Source organism: Zootermopsis nevadensis, unplaced genomic scaffold, assembly GCF_977971745.1.
Source record: "Zootermopsis nevadensis isolate Lab colony 2312 unplaced genomic scaffold, Znev_1.0 Znev_ptg000001l, whole genome shotgun sequence".
Lineage (NCBI taxonomy): Eukaryota > Metazoa > Arthropoda > Insecta > Blattodea > Termopsidae > Zootermopsis > Zootermopsis nevadensis.
The window spans coordinates 21,697,501-21,718,355 of NW_028259133.1; the positions used below are offsets into that span (position 1 = coordinate 21,697,501).

The 20,855-nt window shown below is 43.6% G+C and overlaps 1 protein-coding gene across 3 annotated transcripts in view; it reads right to left on the reverse strand.

The window, feature by feature from the left end:
• The window catches only part of LOC110841577 (ankyrin repeat and SAM domain-containing protein 1A-like), a 63,006-nt gene that overhangs the window by 5,490 nt on the left and 36,661 nt on the right, over positions 1–20,855 (reverse strand). For 2 of the 3 annotated variants that reach the window (XM_087346335.1, XM_087346331.1), the window contains exons 11-17: positions 9,362–9,709; positions 9,053–9,201; positions 7,890–8,345; positions 3,929–4,189; positions 3,194–3,361; positions 2,169–2,306; positions 1–1,745 (exon numbers count right to left, since the gene is read on the reverse strand). The exon at positions 1–1,745 is cut by the window's left edge and continues 5,490 nt beyond it. In XM_087346335.1, coding sequence (XP_087202461.1) covers positions 1,401–1,745; positions 2,169–2,306; positions 3,194–3,361; positions 3,929–4,189; positions 7,890–8,345; positions 9,053–9,201; positions 9,362–9,709 — 1,865 coding nt within the window. In that variant the 3' untranslated portion in view covers positions 1–1,400. The remainder of the gene's footprint in view (positions 1,746–2,168; positions 2,307–3,193; positions 3,362–3,928; positions 4,190–7,889; positions 8,346–9,052; positions 9,202–9,361; positions 9,710–20,855) is intronic. The other variant, XM_087346332.1, reaches the window with a different exon arrangement.

Here is a 20,855-nt window from a genome sequence, read left to right on the forward strand (position 1 = left end):
ATGTGAAGGGGATACTTTTTTATATATAATTATTTAGTAAAGTCTAATTTTAAAACTGAATTTAATTAAAATCTGTTGAAACATTCTGCGTCTAATACTTGAAAACGCGAGTCGAATATAAGTGCATTTAACTCGCAACGGAAGTAATGACACTTAATGAAGAAACTGTACCTTCTCAATTCCTTTCAAATCAGATAAAGATTCTTTACGTATGACAGAACTTCAAGGAATATTTAAACGTACAGACCGCTCTTCAATGCCAGATAAAACGTCAAGACTGGACTCATCACGAAAATAGTCCAAAAGATTTTCATACGGGCAGCAAAAACAGCTGATTGGAAACTTTGATCGTAAATAATTATCTTCACGTAAAATTTGTTTTTAAAAAATAATTTTTTAACATAATATCCGTTAATGCACGTGTAAACTTGTTAACAACACTTGAAAATGAATAGAAATTAACTAAAATGGCACAAATACATATATATATATATATATATATATATATCGCTTATATACACATGCATAAATACAATCACAGCAAAATGTCGTATTCACAGACCTCTAAATGTTAAAAGTTCGAAGACACCTTTGCGTTTCCTTTCTAATCACATAAAATTGCTACAAATCTGCGTCCGGATGGACAGAAAAACGCGTTAATTAGTCGCTACTTCAAAAAAATTTTAAAAACCATTCTCTCCTCAGAACACGATGTGCGCGAGCGAAGTTACATTTGTGGAATTCGTAACAAATTATACGCAGACTTCAATCATTTGTTCCCCAAATACTGTATTTTAAAAAATTTTGAACACCTTTCTTGTATCCCCACTACGGAAAAAAACACATTTTGTTTACAAATGAACAATGTAAATGTATAAACAACGCGACCCCGTTAAAAAACACGGTCACTTTTACCTATGATTTCTCTACATTCAGAATTCTTCCTACCCAGGAGAACACAATGCAAAAATCACGAAGGGGACTTAAGGGTAAATCGAAACAAAACACCAAACAAATGGACAATTTTTGACTACGAGAATCGAAGTCGGTGCAACTGAATGAACGTCACAGTGAGCACGTTTGGTGACTGCCGCTCGGACTAGGGCACGCGGCAACTGAGGCAGTGATCGGGCATTGCGTGAAGGCTGACGGCACAGCCCCCAAATATCCTTACTGTAACAAAAGAAATCTTTACAAGTGATTAATTAAAGTGTGGGAGTTTTGAAACATTTCTTTGAAAAAAATTCGCCTGTCACTATCGAGACTTATCTTGGAACGAAATTCAGACACAAAGAGGTTTTAATAAATACGAAAGGTGGGTAATAATTCTTAGTGGTTCACTCGTGAGACATTAAAAACGCTAATATCTTAATCACCCAAAATGGTCTTGAAACTTGCAGTTAGAGCTCTTCAGTAAGAACTATAGGAGCCTGAGACACTTGATTTCCTTTCGACGTTTCGGCAGACTCCTCCCCAGACGGCAAGTCTTCTACTTCCTTGCTGTTCGGAGACGCGTCCTTGGCCTGACCTTGGCCATTAATGGAATGTGGCCTGGAGTGGTTACTCCGTGCACCAGGAGAGTTGGTTCCAGGCTGAGGCATGTTTGTCGTTGTCAGGATGTGGGACGCCGACTGTGATCGCGTGTGGCAGGGGCCACGACTGCCGGTGACCTGGTCTCGTAATGCCATCTGGTACGCCACTTCGAAAGCTTGCCCTAACGTCAGAATAACTTCTGTGGCCTGGTCCTGCAAGGAGCATCACTTTAAAGCTTCGAAGTTTTCATTAATATAAACTCTTATTTGATAAGAATCTTCACATTTCTATGTTTGCAGCGCTACCAGAGACCAGAACAAACTTGGTAGACCTTGAGGTAGATGGTCGGATAATATTAAAGAGGATCTCGAACAGAGTTGGAGGTTGTGGATTGGATTCATCTGGCTCAGGATAGCGTCCAGTGGAGTCACCTTTTGAACACGGTAAAGAACCATTTGTTTCCATAACAGGCGGTGAATTTCATGACCAGCTGAGGGACAATCAGTTTCTCAGGATGGACTCCGCTACAACAGGAAATAGCAGGAAATCTGGATGCAAAGGTTCATTACTTCCGCGCCATTTTGTCGTTCGGTCACAGCAGCGCGCAAAATGGATGTTAACAAGAGGCCACGTACCATGGTCTGCACGCAGAACACGTGACAGTAGTGACCCTTGCTGGCGTGGTCCTTGGTAATGTACGCGAAATGTGTGAGGTCATCGGCGTCCTGGCAGGCGCAGTGGATGTTACGGATCTCATGTCCACACACCAGTTCCTGAGAAATATCGACGTCACGTCGAGGTCCCGAAAGATCAGACCTCAGATATTACAATTACAACACACAGCATACGAAGACTTTGTGGAAACAAAAAATTTTACTGTCATGTCTGACATTTGATTTCACGTCAATTTGTAATAAATGCACTCTGAAAACAGAGAAATGTTAATGGCATTTCCAAAATTACAAATAAAATACTACGTAACTGGGCACGGACCGTGTTAAATCGCTTAGTCAGAAGAGTTCCGCGATGTGAAAAAGACGATAAATGTACAAACAAATGAATAACAGTTCTGTACTCTGCGTAAAATATTGAAGTTAACTTCAGTACCGTTTACTACTCAGATCGGTAGAACGAAAACAAGACGAAAGAACAACAATGAGTAACTTTAAAAACATAAAAATGTTAAAATGAATACGAAACAGTAACATGTACCAGCACGTGAAACATGCTTGAATGTTTAAATATTTAAATTATAACATTTTATATACTAGTAAATAATAATCTACTACTATAAACTATAATTAACCAACACAAAATAAATTATATTACTGAGATATTAAAATATTTTATGCTTACAGTCATGTTTATTAGTAATACAAAAGTTATTATATCTTCAACAATGGAATCAGACGCTTCTAAACTCCAAACATTATCTCATACATCGACGGTCGTCATTGTTAAAGAACCAGCTCAGAACTGGTCCGAAGTTGGAACGCAGACAGACATTATTGTCGATGTCAGGTAAAAAGTGCTCTAGACGAGTTGGCGGCCTTCCAACAATTGAATTCACGAAAACCGGGCGAAGACATTTTTGTAAAACGTAAAGTTACCACAAGACGCAACTCAAGGACTGTGGTTGGCGTAACTGAAGTGTAAGTACCTTGGTAATCGTGTTCAGGAATTTGACGCCGCGGTATGAGATGGCCAGTATGATGTCTGGTGTCGCTTTAGCGTCTTTGGTGCAAGTTGAAGACTTCTTCAACTTCTGGATCGACTTCTTGGTGGACTCAGTTCCTCTCAGTTCCTTCACGACGGTGGAGCCCAGGTACTGCGATGATCAAAACAAAATGACACGAATCCTAACGTAACTTAGCAAACAGCAACATCACAGGCAAAGTTCAGGGTTCAGGGTTCAGGTAGGAGACAGTACCTTCAGTTTAGTATACAAGTCCACACGTGTAACAACCCAGAAGAACGTCCCTGTGTTACTCTGTAATGATGCAGGGAAAAATGAATATAAGTTCAAGAAACGAAAAATAATTTTCTAATGTTTCAACCCTGAAGACGGAGGTTGAATGTACCGCCGAAACATTTGTAACCACGGACAAAAATACATGCCCTGAGAACCCAGAAGGCAAAAATATAAAATTTTGGCTGTCATCTCGGATGTTAAACCGCGTAGTCTGATAGACGTTCACAGACGTTTCAGAGGCGATGCACATGTCATGATGGTGCAGATTAATTTATCGGGTTCGGGATAGGCTCCATGAAAGGCGGGGAATTTGGTTATGTGAGTGACTATCAGCTTCTCAAGAGGGATTCTGCTACCTTGTCGTCAGTATTACTGCTCGTGTCCGGCGCCGAAGCGAGGCCAAGTTCTCTCAGCGGTACTTACATTCGCCACATAGTTCACGGATCCGGACACCAGATCCTGCGGGCTGTGTCGCCACTGTGTGGTCAGGGTAGCTGGCACCCCCACCAGCAGCTCGGACGGCGCCCTGATCTCCAGGTCACTACCGACTCCTGAGCCGTTCGCTGACGTCGGGGGCGGAGGGGCCGGTCGACATTTCTTGTGGTTATGCCTCAGGGTTCCCGTAACTGGCACGACGGGAAGCTTCTCCCGTATTTCTTCCTTCAGGAGTTGAATGTTCGATTTCTACGGAATACGAACCAGTGAAACAGAAAAATCTCATACACCAATAGTCGCTCAGCTGGTCAATAAATACCTCGCCCTTTGTGGAACCCTAAGGTTCATTACCGTGTTCACAAGAGGTCACCACTGGACCCTATAATGAGCCAGCTGAATCCAGACCACATATTTACATTATATTTCATATATCCCATCTTCGCCTACAATTCAAAATACCCAGTCTTTTGAAGTTTTGTTACTGAAAATTTTTACACATTTTTCCCTCCATGCCAAGAGGAATGTAGCAAATTCCTCTCAAAACGTTACTGACATTTATTTATCGTTGAAATTTGAAAGAAACAAGAAGTACTTGTAGAAACGCCGGTGAGTTTCACTACTCTACCCCAAATACGGAGGCAGCACGTTCCTCAAAGCGACGCTGAGTAGCCTCTGCATTGAATATGAACCCATCTATCCGATAAACACGGCGGTATTCAAACCGCAATCCAAGCGGATGGAAGTCCCACTGACAGGGCTTGAACCGAGGTCTGTCGGACTGAGGCCATCACATGGTGCGCGTTAATTGTTATCATCACATGGCATTGCCAACGGGTTGTGCAGTATTGCCTATTTCACGGCTCGACAAGCCATCAGTGCACAGTAGCACACACCTGAATGGTATGCCACCAGCAACACTCCAGCCCACTATCTCCTGTGCTTCTGCAACACGACACACAGGACATGCTTGCTTAACGACGTCGTCTGAAAAGATGTAATCGTACGTTAAAAACATTCAAAGCTGTGATTAAACTAGAGACTTTGAGAAACGTCGATACAAACGTCGTGAAACTCCAATTTATTTAAAAAAAAGACGTTCATAACTCGTGGTTCGATTCCTGGCAGGGGCAAAACAATTCTCCCTTAGTTACTGCGTCAAGATCTTCTGTGGGGATAGCTCAGCTTCCTTGTAAATGGGAATTCGGGGCTATTCCCGTGGGATAAAGAGGACGGGGCGTGAAGCTGAACATTGGTCCATCGCGTAGACGGTGAATGCTGCTAATATCAAAACTTTCTGGCCAGTTATAATAGTCCACGGCTGTACGAAAAACAATGGAGATCTCCTACGAATTACACGAACTTAAAAAGAAGGGAATTTTCCTCTCTTTCACAAACCATCATCAAACGGAAGAAGGTACTTCTTACTGGGGACTGGAAACAAAGCTCTTACCAGCTCCATTTTGCAGACTCCTTCAATCGAGTAATCTCTACCTCTGATTGGGCTAATCCACTGTCTAATTAAGTTACTCATTCAGCAAAGTACAGATGACATTGAAGTGTTCGTAATACGTACTCAAAAGTGATCATCCAATCACGAAACACTGTCATTGATGAGGGACGAGGCTGAAGGGACGGGGTTTGTTGTTTCATACATTTTTGTTGATCTCACTGCCCCTAAAAAGCAATCCCTTTCGCATCAGAGGGACAACTTTTGTTCTGTGCACTATAAGGGACACGTAAATGAAGAAATCCCTGGCGCCAAATCCTCCGGTGAACAAGCACACTGGGAACAGAGACAATATTTTTGCTGATCGTCAATTGCCATTTGCAAAGTGGGCTCCGAGATTCAATGTGCGATCAAAATGTTCCGAACCGGGAGTTAAGAGCAGAACACTTCAGTATTACGTACACAGATAGCGGTAGAATACTGTGTGACGAATCATTTACTGTTAATTTAAAAATAGTACCGTGCCATCTAGTAGCGACGCTTTATGAAGTAAGGACAGGGAGAAAATCCTGTATTAAGACAAACGAAACAGGTACTGAAATACAAGCCTACGTCATCGTAAATTTCCTTTTGGAATGGAAATCACGATTACAGACTGTCGATCAACAAGTATTTATATACAGATTTTGCGTCTATGAGAATACGTCCTGAGATATCTTCTGTGAAACGTCACACAGAAGATTGTTAACTCCGTCACAACAAATATCACACTCAATCTGCTTTGTGTCTGTCTGTGCAGAAATTTCTGGAAAGAAACCGGGTGGCTAGAACCCCACCCAACCCCCATACAGATCTAGCTCCGGGCAAATTTTAGCCCTTTGAAGCCGAAGATCGTCTGAATATTATTTATGAATTCAGTCCGTACCGCGAAGAAAACACTACACCTCACCATTACGAAAATCAGCTGGTTAACCCTTTGAAGCCGAAGCTCGTCTTCATAATATTCACGAATCCAGACCGTACCGCGAAGAAAACACTTCACTTAACCATTAGAAGTCGAATCAGGCGGTACCACATACGATTTAACAAAAGAACATCCCGGTCAAAGCCTTAAAGAAACTTAATTTGATGACGTCATAGCGATCACAGGTAAAACTGCACACAACATTTGCGGAGTGAGATTTGAAGTTCTCAAGGGGGGAAGATGTGCTTGTTACCTCGTTTGTCAGGGCCTGATAATGCACCTCTGAAACGTCGGCAAACTTCTACCAGACTACACAACACAACAACCCAGAAGACAGTCAATCTTGCGGAGTTCAAAATAGATGCTTGTAACAATGGAAGAAACACAACATTTTACGTATCGGGCAACACGAGAACGCCCGACTGCTATGCGGGTAACAGCATGGACTCCTGTCCCGATACGTTTTGATCACACGTTGTGCAGACATGCTACTAGCAGTAGTAGCTAATTAACCTGTGTTTTGCCGGGCGGTAAGGGCAGGAGGCATACACACTGCTGAAGGGCTGCCCTGATACATATGCTAACACATCCGAGGGATAATTATTCCATTCGCAACGGTTGTAATTGATTGCGAGAGAGACAGATACACTGTGCGTATGGATGAAATTACGCTGCTGTGACGTGGTGTGAGGGAAGTGTTCCAACAGGCGCTGGTTTTGGTCACAGGTTCAACCGAACTCCAGCAGGACATGGTCCATATTAATTAGCAACAATATACAGTAAAATAAAAAAAAATCACGCGCAATCTTTGCAGAGGTGAGGGTCACATTATTTAAGAATGCAATCGAAATAATTTTAAAATTCTGAAATGCACGTTTATAATATCGTGGTCACAAACTGAATGAAGCAAATGCGAAAAAAAATGTTATCGCTGAACCAACGAACTTACTCTCCCACCTGAAAAAGAAATTATTTCTGGGACGACAACACAACATTAAAACGCGACGTCTCGTACGAAATTCATGAGCAGAGAATATCAACTTCACTCGTCATAACATTTCATACTGATTCAGCCCTCGAGGGGGGGGGGGGAAGCTACATCATATATTTAGGAGCGTGTTAATTAAAGTCATGACTCCATGACTTTGTTAAACACTGAGTGCATCGGAGAGTCCTGTCTTCTACACCTGGGTACAGCAAATGTACGATGAAAATCCATAATTAAACATTCTAATGAACGTAGTTAATATATACAAAAAAAAAAATTCTCCGTATGCGAACTGGTTGAAGAGGCGAAAATAACCAAGAACAGCGCAAGAGTGATCTACTTTCGCTCCTTTGATGTCGTTTAATGCCTAAAGTGACCACGCAGAAAGGGTGTGGCATATGCCGTTCTGGTTTTCCGGCAAAGACGTGTTTTAAAGAGACAGAGAGAGGGCGTGGACTGGATTAAGCTGGCTCTGGACAGAGTTCAGTGGCGGCCTCTTGTGAACTGCTTCTGGTCCCTGACTCGTCTCCTCGACCGGTCACAAACTCACCAAAAGATTGAGGTCAGCGTTGATGTCATCGAGGTTGGGGCCATGGCTGCCGTGCGGATGCTGACTGCTGACTGACGCCAGGATCCTCTTCCTGTGTCCGACGCGATGAATCTCGAGTACTGCGGTCAGCTCGACCTCCCATATCCGTCGAACTCTATCCATGTCCGTGTACAAGTGTTTGCGGAACGTGTCTCTGTAGATGTCCAGCCGGATGCTGCGAAGCCACCGGTCCACTGCAGATTCATCGCCGCTTTCGTCGTCCTGGCCCTCAGGATCTCCTCTCCCCCCGCACCCCACTGCCGACGTCGGGCTCTTAGCGTTGTTGTTGTTCAAGCCGATGCTCTGTTGTTCGTGCACTTTGCACGGCAAACTGCCTGCAGACTCCAGAATGACTTTACGGTCCTGTTCGTTGTCGATGCCCAGCTCCTTAAGATCCTGGTCTTCAAGAACCCCACACTGGAAATAAATCCAATTTAGGCTAAATGCAGGAAAACGATAATGTAAAACCGAGCCCATACACTATAATGACGATGACTGACTTCTGGCGATAATCGCCTTGATGATGGAAGCAGTAAGTGTCTCTGAAACCTCAGTCAATTTCTACGAGACCATATGGCGCAATACCCCACAAGACAACCACGTCCATAGTCACCGCCACAAGAACCTGAAATCCCACCTATAACTCTACAGTTTTATTTTGTACGGGTGTGGAACTTGGTTTCTCGCCCAAAGAGAATAAAACCACAGACGAAGGGTGCCTGAGAACAGGAAAGAGAAAGTAACGCAAGGATCGGGAAGGCTGCGTGTAGAAACATGTCAGAAATTTCCAATTTTCAGTAGCCATTACTGTGCACGAGATGAGAGGGACGTGTAGCATGCATGGGAGAAACCAGAATTGCGTAACAAAATGCTGTCGGAAAATCTCAGAGAAACAGACTACGTGGAACATTTAAGCTCGGACAGGAAGACACGTGAATGACGAGAGAGGGGTATGAGGTGTACAAGATCTGGCTCAAGACATGGGATTCTGTGTTGTGACCGAGGTTAATAAACCCTGGGAAAAATAGACGGAGCGGGATTTCTCGACTGGATAAACAACTGCCAGTTTCTCAAACAGAACTCAGCCTTTTGGCGTTGTACCGCCGGACCAAGTGTTTACTCACTATGAAGTCCAGGTCGTCGTAACCGTTGTTACGAAGCAGGGACTCGTAATCCGCCAGACCGAGACCGCCGAGCCACTGGCCTACCGAAGAAGTTCCTCCGGTAGAACCGGAGGCGGCCAAGGGGCTGCTGCTCGCCGATCGAGTCATGCCTGCAAAACAAGGCAGTACGCGCAGACGTCAATATCTGACTCGACACACTTACGTGCTCGTACTCAGCTGTTCCAGAGGCCAAGACACACGGCTCAGTTGGCGACAACTGTTACAAAGCAAACTGGAGCCTCAAGGAAACACAGTGAGGCCTGCACTCACCGAGCCTCGACTGGAACTCTTTCTCCAGCTCGCTGACGAACACCGACTCCCGGACGAGTCCAGTGCCGAAGGACGCCATGATCTCAGATATTTTTGCCCACTCTTCTTGTTCATCGAAGGGACTGAGGATGGACAGGGACTGCGCCTTGTCGATACCAGGGCCTGTCACCCCTGAACTGCCCCGGGAACACGAGGCAGACCTCCCGCCGTCCTCCGCCTTGCAGATAGCTCCGTTCGGCCCCGCTACGTCATAAACATGCTTCAGCCTTCGCAAGGTTTTGGGACGCTCAGCAGGGCACGACCGAGACCCGCCCTCAGGACCCGGAGTTGTAGACCCTTTGAACAGACCTGGAATAAAACGCATGCTAAACTATTAATTATTACTCCAGCGCCTAAATACACAATAAGGCACAGCGAATCACAAAACATGACGTAATTCAGAAACGTACGAGCGAGCGTTTGGTGGACGGAAAACGAATCACGGACGTGAAAGATGAATATGCAAACAAAATGCCAGTCGCTACGCCTGAAGGGAAGAAATCTCTCTCGGAAGACCTGCGGGTTTACGGTGTAATAATATTAAATGCTTTCGAAAGGAACCAAACGGGATGTCAGGATAAAAATTGGATTAATCTGGCTCGTGTCAGACCGATGGTGGGATGTTGTGAACACGGCAATGAATGTCTTGAGTAGCTGAACGACTACCAGCTTCTCAAGGAGGAATGTGCTTCACGGAGCTGGCTATGCTGGAGCCACCTGGGTTCCAGTGTTCTGGGCGCGTAACATTTAATTTACAGAAACCCACGCAAGAGAGGGTAAACACAGCCAGGCACCGTGTTTCCATTAGTAATTACAATTGTCTACTTGTGTCTGCAATGGAAGGGTAACATAAAAATGTACACATACTGGCCGCTACGAGCAACAACACCACAAGTAGCATCGAGCTTACACCGAGGAACAGATTACTCGTCATTACACAATTCCGTAATTCTTTTCTTTTTCAAAGTGATCAAACCAAGAAGCACGTAACGATTCACACGTTTTGACATTAATACACTGAAGGGAAAATGCCCTATAATATTTAATTTAATTTATTCTTAATAACTCATTAAAGTGCTGAGGTAGGACCTGAAGAAAGTCACGGATGATCTCGGGATAGCGTGTTTCTGGGTCGATATATTGACTCAAAACCTCTCGAATACGAAGCAGGAGTGCTAACCACTCAGCACCAAAATTAGATATTAACAAAACGGAGTTTAAAGAAGTAAGACGCAGGGGTGTGGACCGCATTATTCAAGAGAAGGATAGGATGCAGTGGCGGGCTCTTGTGAGGAACGGACTGAACCTTCAGGTTCCATAAAAGACGCACAAATTCTCGAGTACCTGAGTGAGTAACAACTTTGCAAAAAAATATTCTGCTCCATGGGGTTAGTTATTCTACTCGAGAGTAGAATTCAATTTTTGGTTCATAATTTCAATTATTTCTAATATACGTAAAAATAATAAATATTTTTCATGATGTAATAATTTCTCAGTGTAAAAGTCATGATACTTCAAGACTGATAGATGAAATAAAATGTTTTTCGGGATCCTACAGTCCCTAAACGAATGCAAAGATTGCCCCTAAAGGAGCAGGCCTGATCATATTTTCCAAATGCGTTGCCTGAGAGAATGCAGGCCATATGGGCCTTCATATCGATTACCAACCTAAAGAAAAAGTAGAGATACAACGATCAAGAGGGTGTGAATCAGTGGTGTCGATGTTGGTGTTTTGAGTCGAAACGCATGTGGACTTGCGGGCAGAGACCAAATTTCAGGGAGAAAAACACTGTCTCCATCTTCAGGGATTATGTGAAAGTTTAAAATCTTCAGTCCTGAAGAAGGAGGAAGTGTATTCCTCCGAAACTTTAGGATTTACCTACAAGTCCATACGGCGTCAGTACCCAGAAGTCCAGCACCGACAATTTTTTCCCAAAAAACTCGAAATGAATCCTGTAGTCCGAAGGCATTTGAAAGTAAAGATTTTTTTTTTTTTTGTAAAATTTTTAATCACATCCGGACGCGTCTCACAAGAGCGCGTAAGGCCATTTGTGCACTGAGGTCTGCACGTTCAGTGCAGTTGTATGTGATTTGTACAGTTTGCTCACCGCACGGTTGAGGACACCCGTATGCTTGTTTTAATTTATTAATTTTCCCCAACTTTTACTGTTATAACCGGCCAGACGAGGTTAATTCATACTGTCCGTTTAATTAAAATGCACTGCTCCGACCATAGTTCTGCGCGTTACTAACAAAGAAACGGGCGGTATTCGCCATCGCAGTGTACACGAACTGCCCAGTTCGCCAGTTCTATCGGCAGAACTGATATTCTTGACGCTCGTGATTAAATCTCACGCCTGACACATTTTACCAGACGCACGTTCCAGGTTACTCGTTCTATAAAGCAAATCCCTTTTAAGGTTATCGGCCCTGTGATTAGATTCTGCAAAAAAAACACGTATCGAGATGAGCCACTTATGATATCCGTGATATTCATTCTGATACGTTCCTCTCAGAGCATTGAATACTATCATGTTCATCGAAACAAGATAAATGATTTATACAAATTATCCAACCTGACTTATGAACATTACCATAACAAATAAATTAAAAATTAAGGTAACTCCTCTGTAAGTTCGCGTTTATTTAATATTTCAAACCTGCGTGCTGGTCTCCACAGCAACTGAAAATTCAATTTCGGTCGACGAAGAAGTGTCAAGGAGCGCACGAGTGGATAAAGCCAGGGGCCTTCATGTGTTTAAACAAAGCATGTCACTTAATGCACCTCTGCGTCCCAGCAGCACGCACCACGACATATTGGTTGGCACCCCCATTACAACGTCCTGCCCTCTGGTTGACGCCAGGAGCATTTTTTAATTTTTAGCACAAAAACCAGCGAAATCATATGAACAGTCAAAAGACAGCTCCACAGCTGCCACGACACGCATAACTAAATTCGTACACGGGTGGAAAAAAAAAATTTCCCCACGCGATATTAAAAAGAATGTCCACGTTGAAGTATGCATTAAAACGTGAAAAAAAGGGCAGAGATTCCCGCAGTAAACATAACAATAATTTATGAAACGCGCTTCTCACGAAAAAAAACATGGGATGGAAGCGTTGATACGGTTAGATGCGTGAGTGTCCAGCAGCGCACGCGGTTGAAATGCTCGGCCAGGAGGAATTGTGAGTGGGCGCTCGCCTTCTAGCGCCCCCCCCCCCCGTCACACCTTCCGTTATCAAAGAGGAAAATAACGGAAACTAAAAAAAAAAATTCACGCCGGAAAATTCACGGGCGACCGCATTCCTGAAAATATTATCCTAAACTCATGGAATATGCGGTTTTTGTAAACTCGGTTATAAAACTTCGTCTTCCACTAAAGGCCCAAAAACTTCTCACCACTTCTCACCACAGAGCCCAGTAAGTCTCAGAGATCATTAATGCACTGAAGCAAACTACTGAGATATTGGTTCTTAGGAATATATTTGACGATAATATTAAAAAGCATTTTCAACAAATACGTTGAAAGAATATGGACTGGATTAAACTGGCATAAAATGGGATCACGTGGTTGGCTTCTGTGAACAAAGGAATGGACCTTGGGTTTCCATAAAAGGAAGAACATTTATTGGCCAGCTGAATGACTACAATCAGCTTATCAACAAGTGACGGCATTCTGCTCCACGAAACTAATGAAGAAAAGTTCGTAATGTTTTCAGCGCTGCCAACATAACCATGAGCTACGTTAAAATTGCTTTTGAATTTTTGAATTTCTTACTTGTAGATTATGAAAGCAAATTATTAAGAGCATCGATTAATTAACCACTGTGCCGGGCGAAACGAAAACAAAGCAGTCATGATGCGTATGCCTGAAGGAATTTATAATTCGTCTGTAACTCAAAACACTGCTTGGCTCAGAACGACGTTGCATTGTGTTGTCTGAAGTCTGCAGAAAAAAGGTATTATTATCTTAATGATCTTCTGACGCACAGCGTTCCAAGGTGCTGCATTTATGATGTGTAGGCCTGTATGCATATATATCTGGGGGTTTGTTTCCAAGAGCCTGTTCCGTAAAACTCTACTTAATTCAAAACCACTTTCAACAATTCGCTGTAAGCCTTGTCTGAAGTTTTGCATGGGGAAAAAATATTTATTCTCACGGTCCTGTGGATTTTACTCGTACTAACAGTTGCGTTTGCTTTCATGTTTCGCTTTGTCTACGTGATTAAAATACAAATTTTAATCCACCTTCTCTCCACACACGTTCGCTTGCCCACAGTAGCTACTTGTTACCGTCAATCTCAGCGTTTCTCCTTTCATCCGGTAGACTCCGGACGGGGCACAGCCAGCCGGGGCGTGTCCGTGCGTCTGTACATCGCGGTTGAACTTCACACTCAGAGCACCGCAAAATACTCGTTCAGTTCCCATAAGATGTTAAAGGTAGAATTGTTCAGAAGGGGGTGACAAATCCAAAATAAATTAATTCGGAAACTGTGGATAGCTGACAACAAGAAACTAACTCATATGACTGATATAGCGCTGTTTCTGTCGTCAGGTCAGTTACAAAGGTCCCGTGAATCCTACAATCCTTATGATTAATTTATTTAACCATAAACCCGACTTCAGTTGTTCGAATAACGCAATTCCTACCGAGACAATCAGAGAAATAATTGTAACCCCATTCTCAAAGAAGGGTCTTGATCTTGCCGAAACTTTATTAAGTCTTCATTAAGGCTTTGACCGGGATGTTCTTTTGTTAAATCTTATGTGGTACCGCCTGATTCGACTTCTAATGGTTAAGTGAAGTGTTTTCTTCGCGGTACGGTCTGGATTCGTAAATATTATGAAGACGAGCTTCGGCTTCAAAGGGTTAACCAGCTGATTTTCGTAATGGTGAGGTGTAGTGTTTTCTTCGCGGTACGGACTGAATTCGTAAATAATATTCAGACGATCTTCGGCTTCAAAGGGTTAAGTATTGTTTCAATGCAGCTGTAAGAGGGACTCGCAACTTCGCAGTCCGTCGGTCAGAAAGGGTTAAAACCAGAGCATGCTCAGATAGTCCAATAAATAACAAATTTACGGCTCCAACCACGGGCTTTAGAGATTAATGCTTGTGTTCATCCACAACTTTGCACTGACTAAATCTCGCTTTGCAGGTTGGCTTGAGATCATTACAAACTTCATGAACACCATGAAATAAAGTGTCATATTCTGCGGATATGACGTCACTGCCGTGAGGTTACTGTACTACGAGACAAATGAAAGCCACGTTCAAGTGAAATGACGTGAGGAATGCGAGACCTTGAAACCGACGCATGAAAAAGACGCCTATTTTCGTATTCAAATAAACAGGAAATGAAACAGACCTCTTCGCAATTCTGCCTCAAGGTCCAACTCTTTGTTATCTATTTTTGAAAACAGTGACAAGCTGGCGGGTTTTGGTGTTATCGCTGTTGAACCTACGGGTTCTGCCACCAAGGAGTTTGTTAGTTACTTAGTGACAAGCAAAGATACAAAACCTTGAGATGCCAGAGTCAATTTACCAACACCATTTAAGATTGTTAACTTCTGACATTGCTATGTTGAACTAGAAACCATCAAGGGACCTGATACACGAGACACAGGACCTCATGAGCTGATAAGATGATGATGGAATTCCTGGCATTCTTAGCTACTATCCACGTTACCAGGTGCAGACAATATCGTACGCAGATAATAGCGCTAGACAAGGGGTTTTCACTCCGCGGCCCGCGGACATTTTGTGAGGTACAGCGTCACCTTGTGTGATGAAGAAAATTTGACTGTGGATGCAGACACTAATCTCGCGGCTCGTCAGCGGATAAGAAATGATAAATGTGGTCCCCAGGTATGGAAAAGTTCGAGAAACCCCCCCCCCCCCCCCGCTAAAAAGTTTTAGCTTTTCCGTTAGAGGGCGCGGAGGTCACATGTTTTTAGGTTGGGCAGTTAAACCCCGCAAGGATAAATGTTATTGGCGTAGCCGTGGACAGTGGCGGGGATCTGGATCGATTCCCTGAACATTCATCGTGCCGATAAAGTGGCATCCGATAACCCGGGCTGACGGAGCTAATAAATATTGCATTGTAGATTTGTGACGTCACAGTTCTGGCACCGCTCCATATTAATTTTTCAACACTTACACTATAAACGCAGCTTAAGATAACGGGACGCTTCGGAGGGGGGGGGGGCACCTCGTTTGTGAAATTTGAAATTACAGTGCGGCAATGACTGAACCTCACGCGCGAAACCAGATTTTAAAACGAGTGTATTGTGTGCAGTAAACATAAAATTGAAAATTTTTACCTTCAAATTTTTTTTCAAAAATTTCGAAATTTTTTGGTTATGTGCGCTTTTCAGACAATTTCCAGCATTTTTTGATTTTTCGAAAATTTTGAATATTTTTTCTAAACTCTTCCTAAAAGATGCCTGTAAAACTCGGTGAATGCATCAACCTGTCTCTGCCGGAATATCATCACCGTTCTCACAAAAGCCACACGCTGGATCCTAAGATCCTAAACAGACAAATCCTATGCAATCAAGTAGCATCTTCCCTTCAGGTTTTAAGACACACGTCACCACCCTCCATGCGTGCTACATGCCTCGCATATCCCTTCCAAAATTAACACAAGTGCAAGTATCGAAATGAATATAAGGTTAATTAAAATATAATTTACCTTCTGGCATTTTTCGACCTGACGACAGAAACAGAGAAAAGTCCAAAGCACACAGGAGGCGGCAATGCAGTGAATCACCAATATCATAGCACTTTTATTCAACAGAGTATCGTATCTCGGGGCGTATCTGCACTGCACCGAACACGCGCCAACCCTACAGTCGCATTTCACAACTACACTGAACTGCTGAATCAACCGTTGATCTACTCTTTCAACTTCCAAGTAAAGAAATCTTTCTTTCAGGCATCCATAACTATGGACGTCGACAAAGCCACGCAATGTCATCGCTACCGCCACCAGCAGACGAGCAATGGGAATAATCCCAGGTTAATAACGCACTGTGCCGTACAAAAAATTATGCAACACCGTCCTCACTTTGAGCCTACATAACTCAGGACATTCAGCGAATAAACACGGAATTTGTAATCAACCTCTGAACTGTTTAAAGCCATCTGAAACAACAAAAAGATAAAACGTGAAATTTGGACCGTCAACAAACCTACGCACTTAAAATAGACTGTTTTTATGTTTTCAGAAGTGTGCTCAGGAGAATATTTGGACCTGAAAGTGATTAAATAACGAGAAATGAATACGAGAAATTTCATAATTTGCGATATTCAACGAATATTAATTGACAAAGCGATCAGATTAAGGCGAATGAAATGGGCGGGGTATAAAGTAACTTAAGTGTTGTGGAAATGAGCAATGCCTAAGGCATCTTGATCGGATAACCTGAAGCGAAGACATCACCTGGGAATACCACACGTGCCTTCACCTGCGAAGAAACTTGTTATTCTCCTTTCTAGCGATGTTTATGTATGAGCGTACTTAAACGTCAGAATCCGCTGATTAACCGGTCCTCGAGTCGCGTTTTCCTTTGATAATTCAACAAGTATGAGAAAGTGGAATGAAACGCCTGCTTCAGCTCCTTTCATTTTCTATTGCTGAGTAATATTCCACGAATTATATGTAACGTTTGTCAGCGGATCGAGTAAAGAATATTCCCTCCTACATCCGCCTGCAACAGAGTCAACATTTTGGAATCGGACCACAAGGGCGTGCAATGTTAAAATTTCAGAAAGACGAACGGAAAAACCGGATTTTCGTGGGCGTCCTAATTAATCCCAAGAATCAATAAACTACCACAGTCAGAAAGGCAAATAAAATACCTGAAGGCATAAATCATAAACACGGACAAAAAGTCTCATTTTAAGTAGGCCTGACCGATTCCATGGGAACACGAACCTAACAGTCACTGAGAGGGTCGGTAAATTTCCCGCCTTCTACGAAACCCCAACGTTCATTACCGTGTTAACAAAAACCCGCCACTGGTCCTGTCTGGACGCTGTGCTGACGAAAAGGATCCCTGCACGGTCTCAAAGCCCGGACGTTCAAATGGTCAACGCTGTTTATTCTGAGAATCATACAAACCTCATACATGTATTAGGTGGGGAAAATTGCAGATTTATTGATTTTATGACCACATGGCACAGTTACCACTGGGCATTAAGCGGCTAAAATGAGCTTAAACACTTGAGAGTCGTAGCAAAATGAATCGAACTCAAAAAACAAACGAACAGCGGGTTCTATTCGTGTATGCCCGTCGGTGGAGCTGGGAACCAATTTTACGTAACACAGACTAAATTCTACACCGGTACGGTTAATCATTAACCCTCGAGAGACAACTTCATTTTTAATTTCTTAAGTTTCGATACATTACATCAGTATTACGGCGTACAGATGCGGGCATCAAACACACGACAGGTGGCAGGTCAGTTCCACCACTGCATCTATAAACCAGAACATCGCCTTGGTAACGGACCTGTCATGGTAATTCTTCAGCAAACTTCTGTTCATATACAGAACAAGCGAACTTTCACATCCGGACCCCAAGAGCACACCTGACACAGTTTCGTCGACGTTCTCCAAAATACGCGCCTTAAAATAAAATTGCCAAACAGCAGATCACAGGCCTAACCGCGAGCTCAGAGCCACTTCTGCCAGTTTCGAAACTTAGCCAGCAGATAAGTACAGGACGATAAGAAAAGTAAACAACACTTGTCACTCGCAAACAACGCACTGAGTCAATTCCTCATCACGGCCTGCATGCCTGCCCGCCACCATCGCTGGTATTTCTGATGATGTAATCATTATAACGCAGAGGGGGGTGGGGGGCCGTCTGCCTGCTTCTCCTCAGTGGCGGATTGGTCATGTTGGGAGAAAGTTAACGCGAATCCAGTTCCGTGTTTCAGCGATGGAAAACTAAAAATGACTTTTTCTATACGTAGCAGTTTAAAAGGTATGACCGACTTTAATCGAGACGGAGGTAAAATCACACAACGAGGAATTTCGAAAACTGTTCTCGTAACTTGATGGTCTATTACCAAGGAGACCAGGTTAAAGAACACAGCTGGGGCATGCAGTGCGCCTGATAGAGAGATAGGAAAAGCGCACAAAGTTTTAATCGGAAAACACAAATGATACAACTTCTGAAACCTACACACATGCTCATGGTGAATACGGTCAGACTTGGGTGGAAGTGGTCGTGACGTACTGGAAGTCAGTTGCAAAGACAAGAATGCCACGAGAAAAGCAGCCAGGCTATCCGGTACCTCGTCCTAGATTTAAACCCGGTATCTTTGGAAAAGAAATACACAGCCAGCGCTGCTGTCATACCAAGATGCCAGTTCTTCACGACGTCGATATGGGATATGCTCACCCAGTATTAAGCCACACGTGGCCAGTCCGTAGACGTGGTTACCTCACTCAGATACGAACAGCGAGGAAAAACACGAAGATCTTCTCAGTCAGCCAGAGTAAAGGCGGCGGCTGATGCAAGACACGGTTCATTGCGCCAGACAAGTACTTCGTCTTTTCACATTTCAGAATCTGTTCCACCCAAACGCTAACTAGATGGCTTACCGAACCCGAAGGTTCATCACCGAATTAACCAAAGCCCTCCACCGGACCCTGTCCTGGGCCAACAGAATCCAGTCTCCTTCAACTCCTATCTCCCATAGATCCCGCCTGAGATTATCCTCCCATCTACGTCTAGGTCTCCCCAGAGGTCTCTTCCCCTCAGGCTTCCCAAATAGTGGACCCAACCAACCAGATGGCTTACGGAACCCGAAGGTTCATCACCGAATTAACCAAAGCCCTCCACCGGACCCTGTCCTGGGCCAACAGAATCCAGTCTCCTTCAACTCCTATCTCCCATAGATCCCGCCTGAGATTATCCTCCCATCTACGTCTAGGTCTCCCCAGAGGTCTCTTCCCCTCAGGCTTCCCAACCAACACCCGGTGCACACCTCTTGTCCCATCCATGCGCGCTACATGCCCAACCCATCTCATTCTTCTCGACTTAATCAGAACGGGGGAAAACTATTTATACTCTGCTGCAACAAGTTTAATAAATTTTAGTCCCGCAAGTTTGTGACGCGACCTCACCCTGTTCTGCCTCGGTTATTTTAAGATCCAGTCCAACACCAACCTCGTATCTTGTCAGATCTCAGGTTCTCACGGCTGTGGAGATGACGATATTGGTCTTCAGGGTTACGACGCGGCGTAAAAGTCTTAGCTAGACTCTAATGTATTATTTAAACATGCTGGGAGACTGTTTCTCCGAAACGTCGGTATCTGCCATATAATCTACACGGCGTCACAACCCAGAAGAACAAGATTGACAATCTCTTATTTTATATAAAGTCACCTTTTCACAACTGGCTTTCCAACCAAAATTTTACAAGCATTTCTTATCTCCCCCAACAAATACTTCCTTTGCAACAGTCTGTCCAGAAGATCTGTGTATGAGCGAGGAATCAATCAAGTTCCACTTGCGACTTGTTTACGCCTCTGCAGAGCCTATTACAGCGCCAAGCGTCACTGCAGCCTTGAGAGAGGCCTCCAATTATGCAACGGATGTGTGTTAACAGCTGTGCCATAATCGTATAGGCCTTGGTTGCTATGGAAACTACTGTGGATATATTAGCGATTATTTTTAAACGTTAAGTGGTACTACTCCGTTGAGATACTTAACGAACGTGTCAGCAATATTGAGACAGTTAACTGTTGTTAAAACAATAATTACTAACGCGAATGAGAAAAGTTAGTGCAATTCTTCGGATGAAGAAAACTAGATGATGAGGAGCTTTCGTAATTTGTAATCTTACAAAGATGTTTAGAAGAATATTTTTAGATATTTTGTCAAGGCAATTTACGTACAAAAACCTGTTTTGTATCAAATGTATACTTTCGAAACGAAGGGATATCTTTCAAATACGCAGTTGACTGCGTTAACCATGCAGGAGTTTCGACCTTGTAATGTTATCAAGCGACTATGCCTCGTAGCAGGTGTCGCTAAATAAACACCGCAAATCTTGCGCACCGGCGAAACAATTTCGGAAAGATACCATCCCAAACCCTCTGAAGCCGAAGTGAAGCTGTCCCGATACACGCCATGTAGGCGGTTTGGGCGGAGAGACGACATAGCTCCGAGTCATTCTTGACCTCGGCACTAGATGGGGGTGAGTGGTCAGCGTCACGTCGCGGTCGAGCTTTGCCCCAGTGAGAGGAACCGTCTGGACGCAAAGCTTGAGGGAAAAAAAAAAATGCTCTGCCCCTGTCGGGGATCGAACCCCGGTCGTCTTAAACCCAGCTCTCCTCTCGATCCGAAACTCAACATAACACAACGTTTCTTCGACAAAAAGATCAATTGGCTAACGCTATTTAAGGAATTAATCGCTGTTTATCCTGAGAACCATTA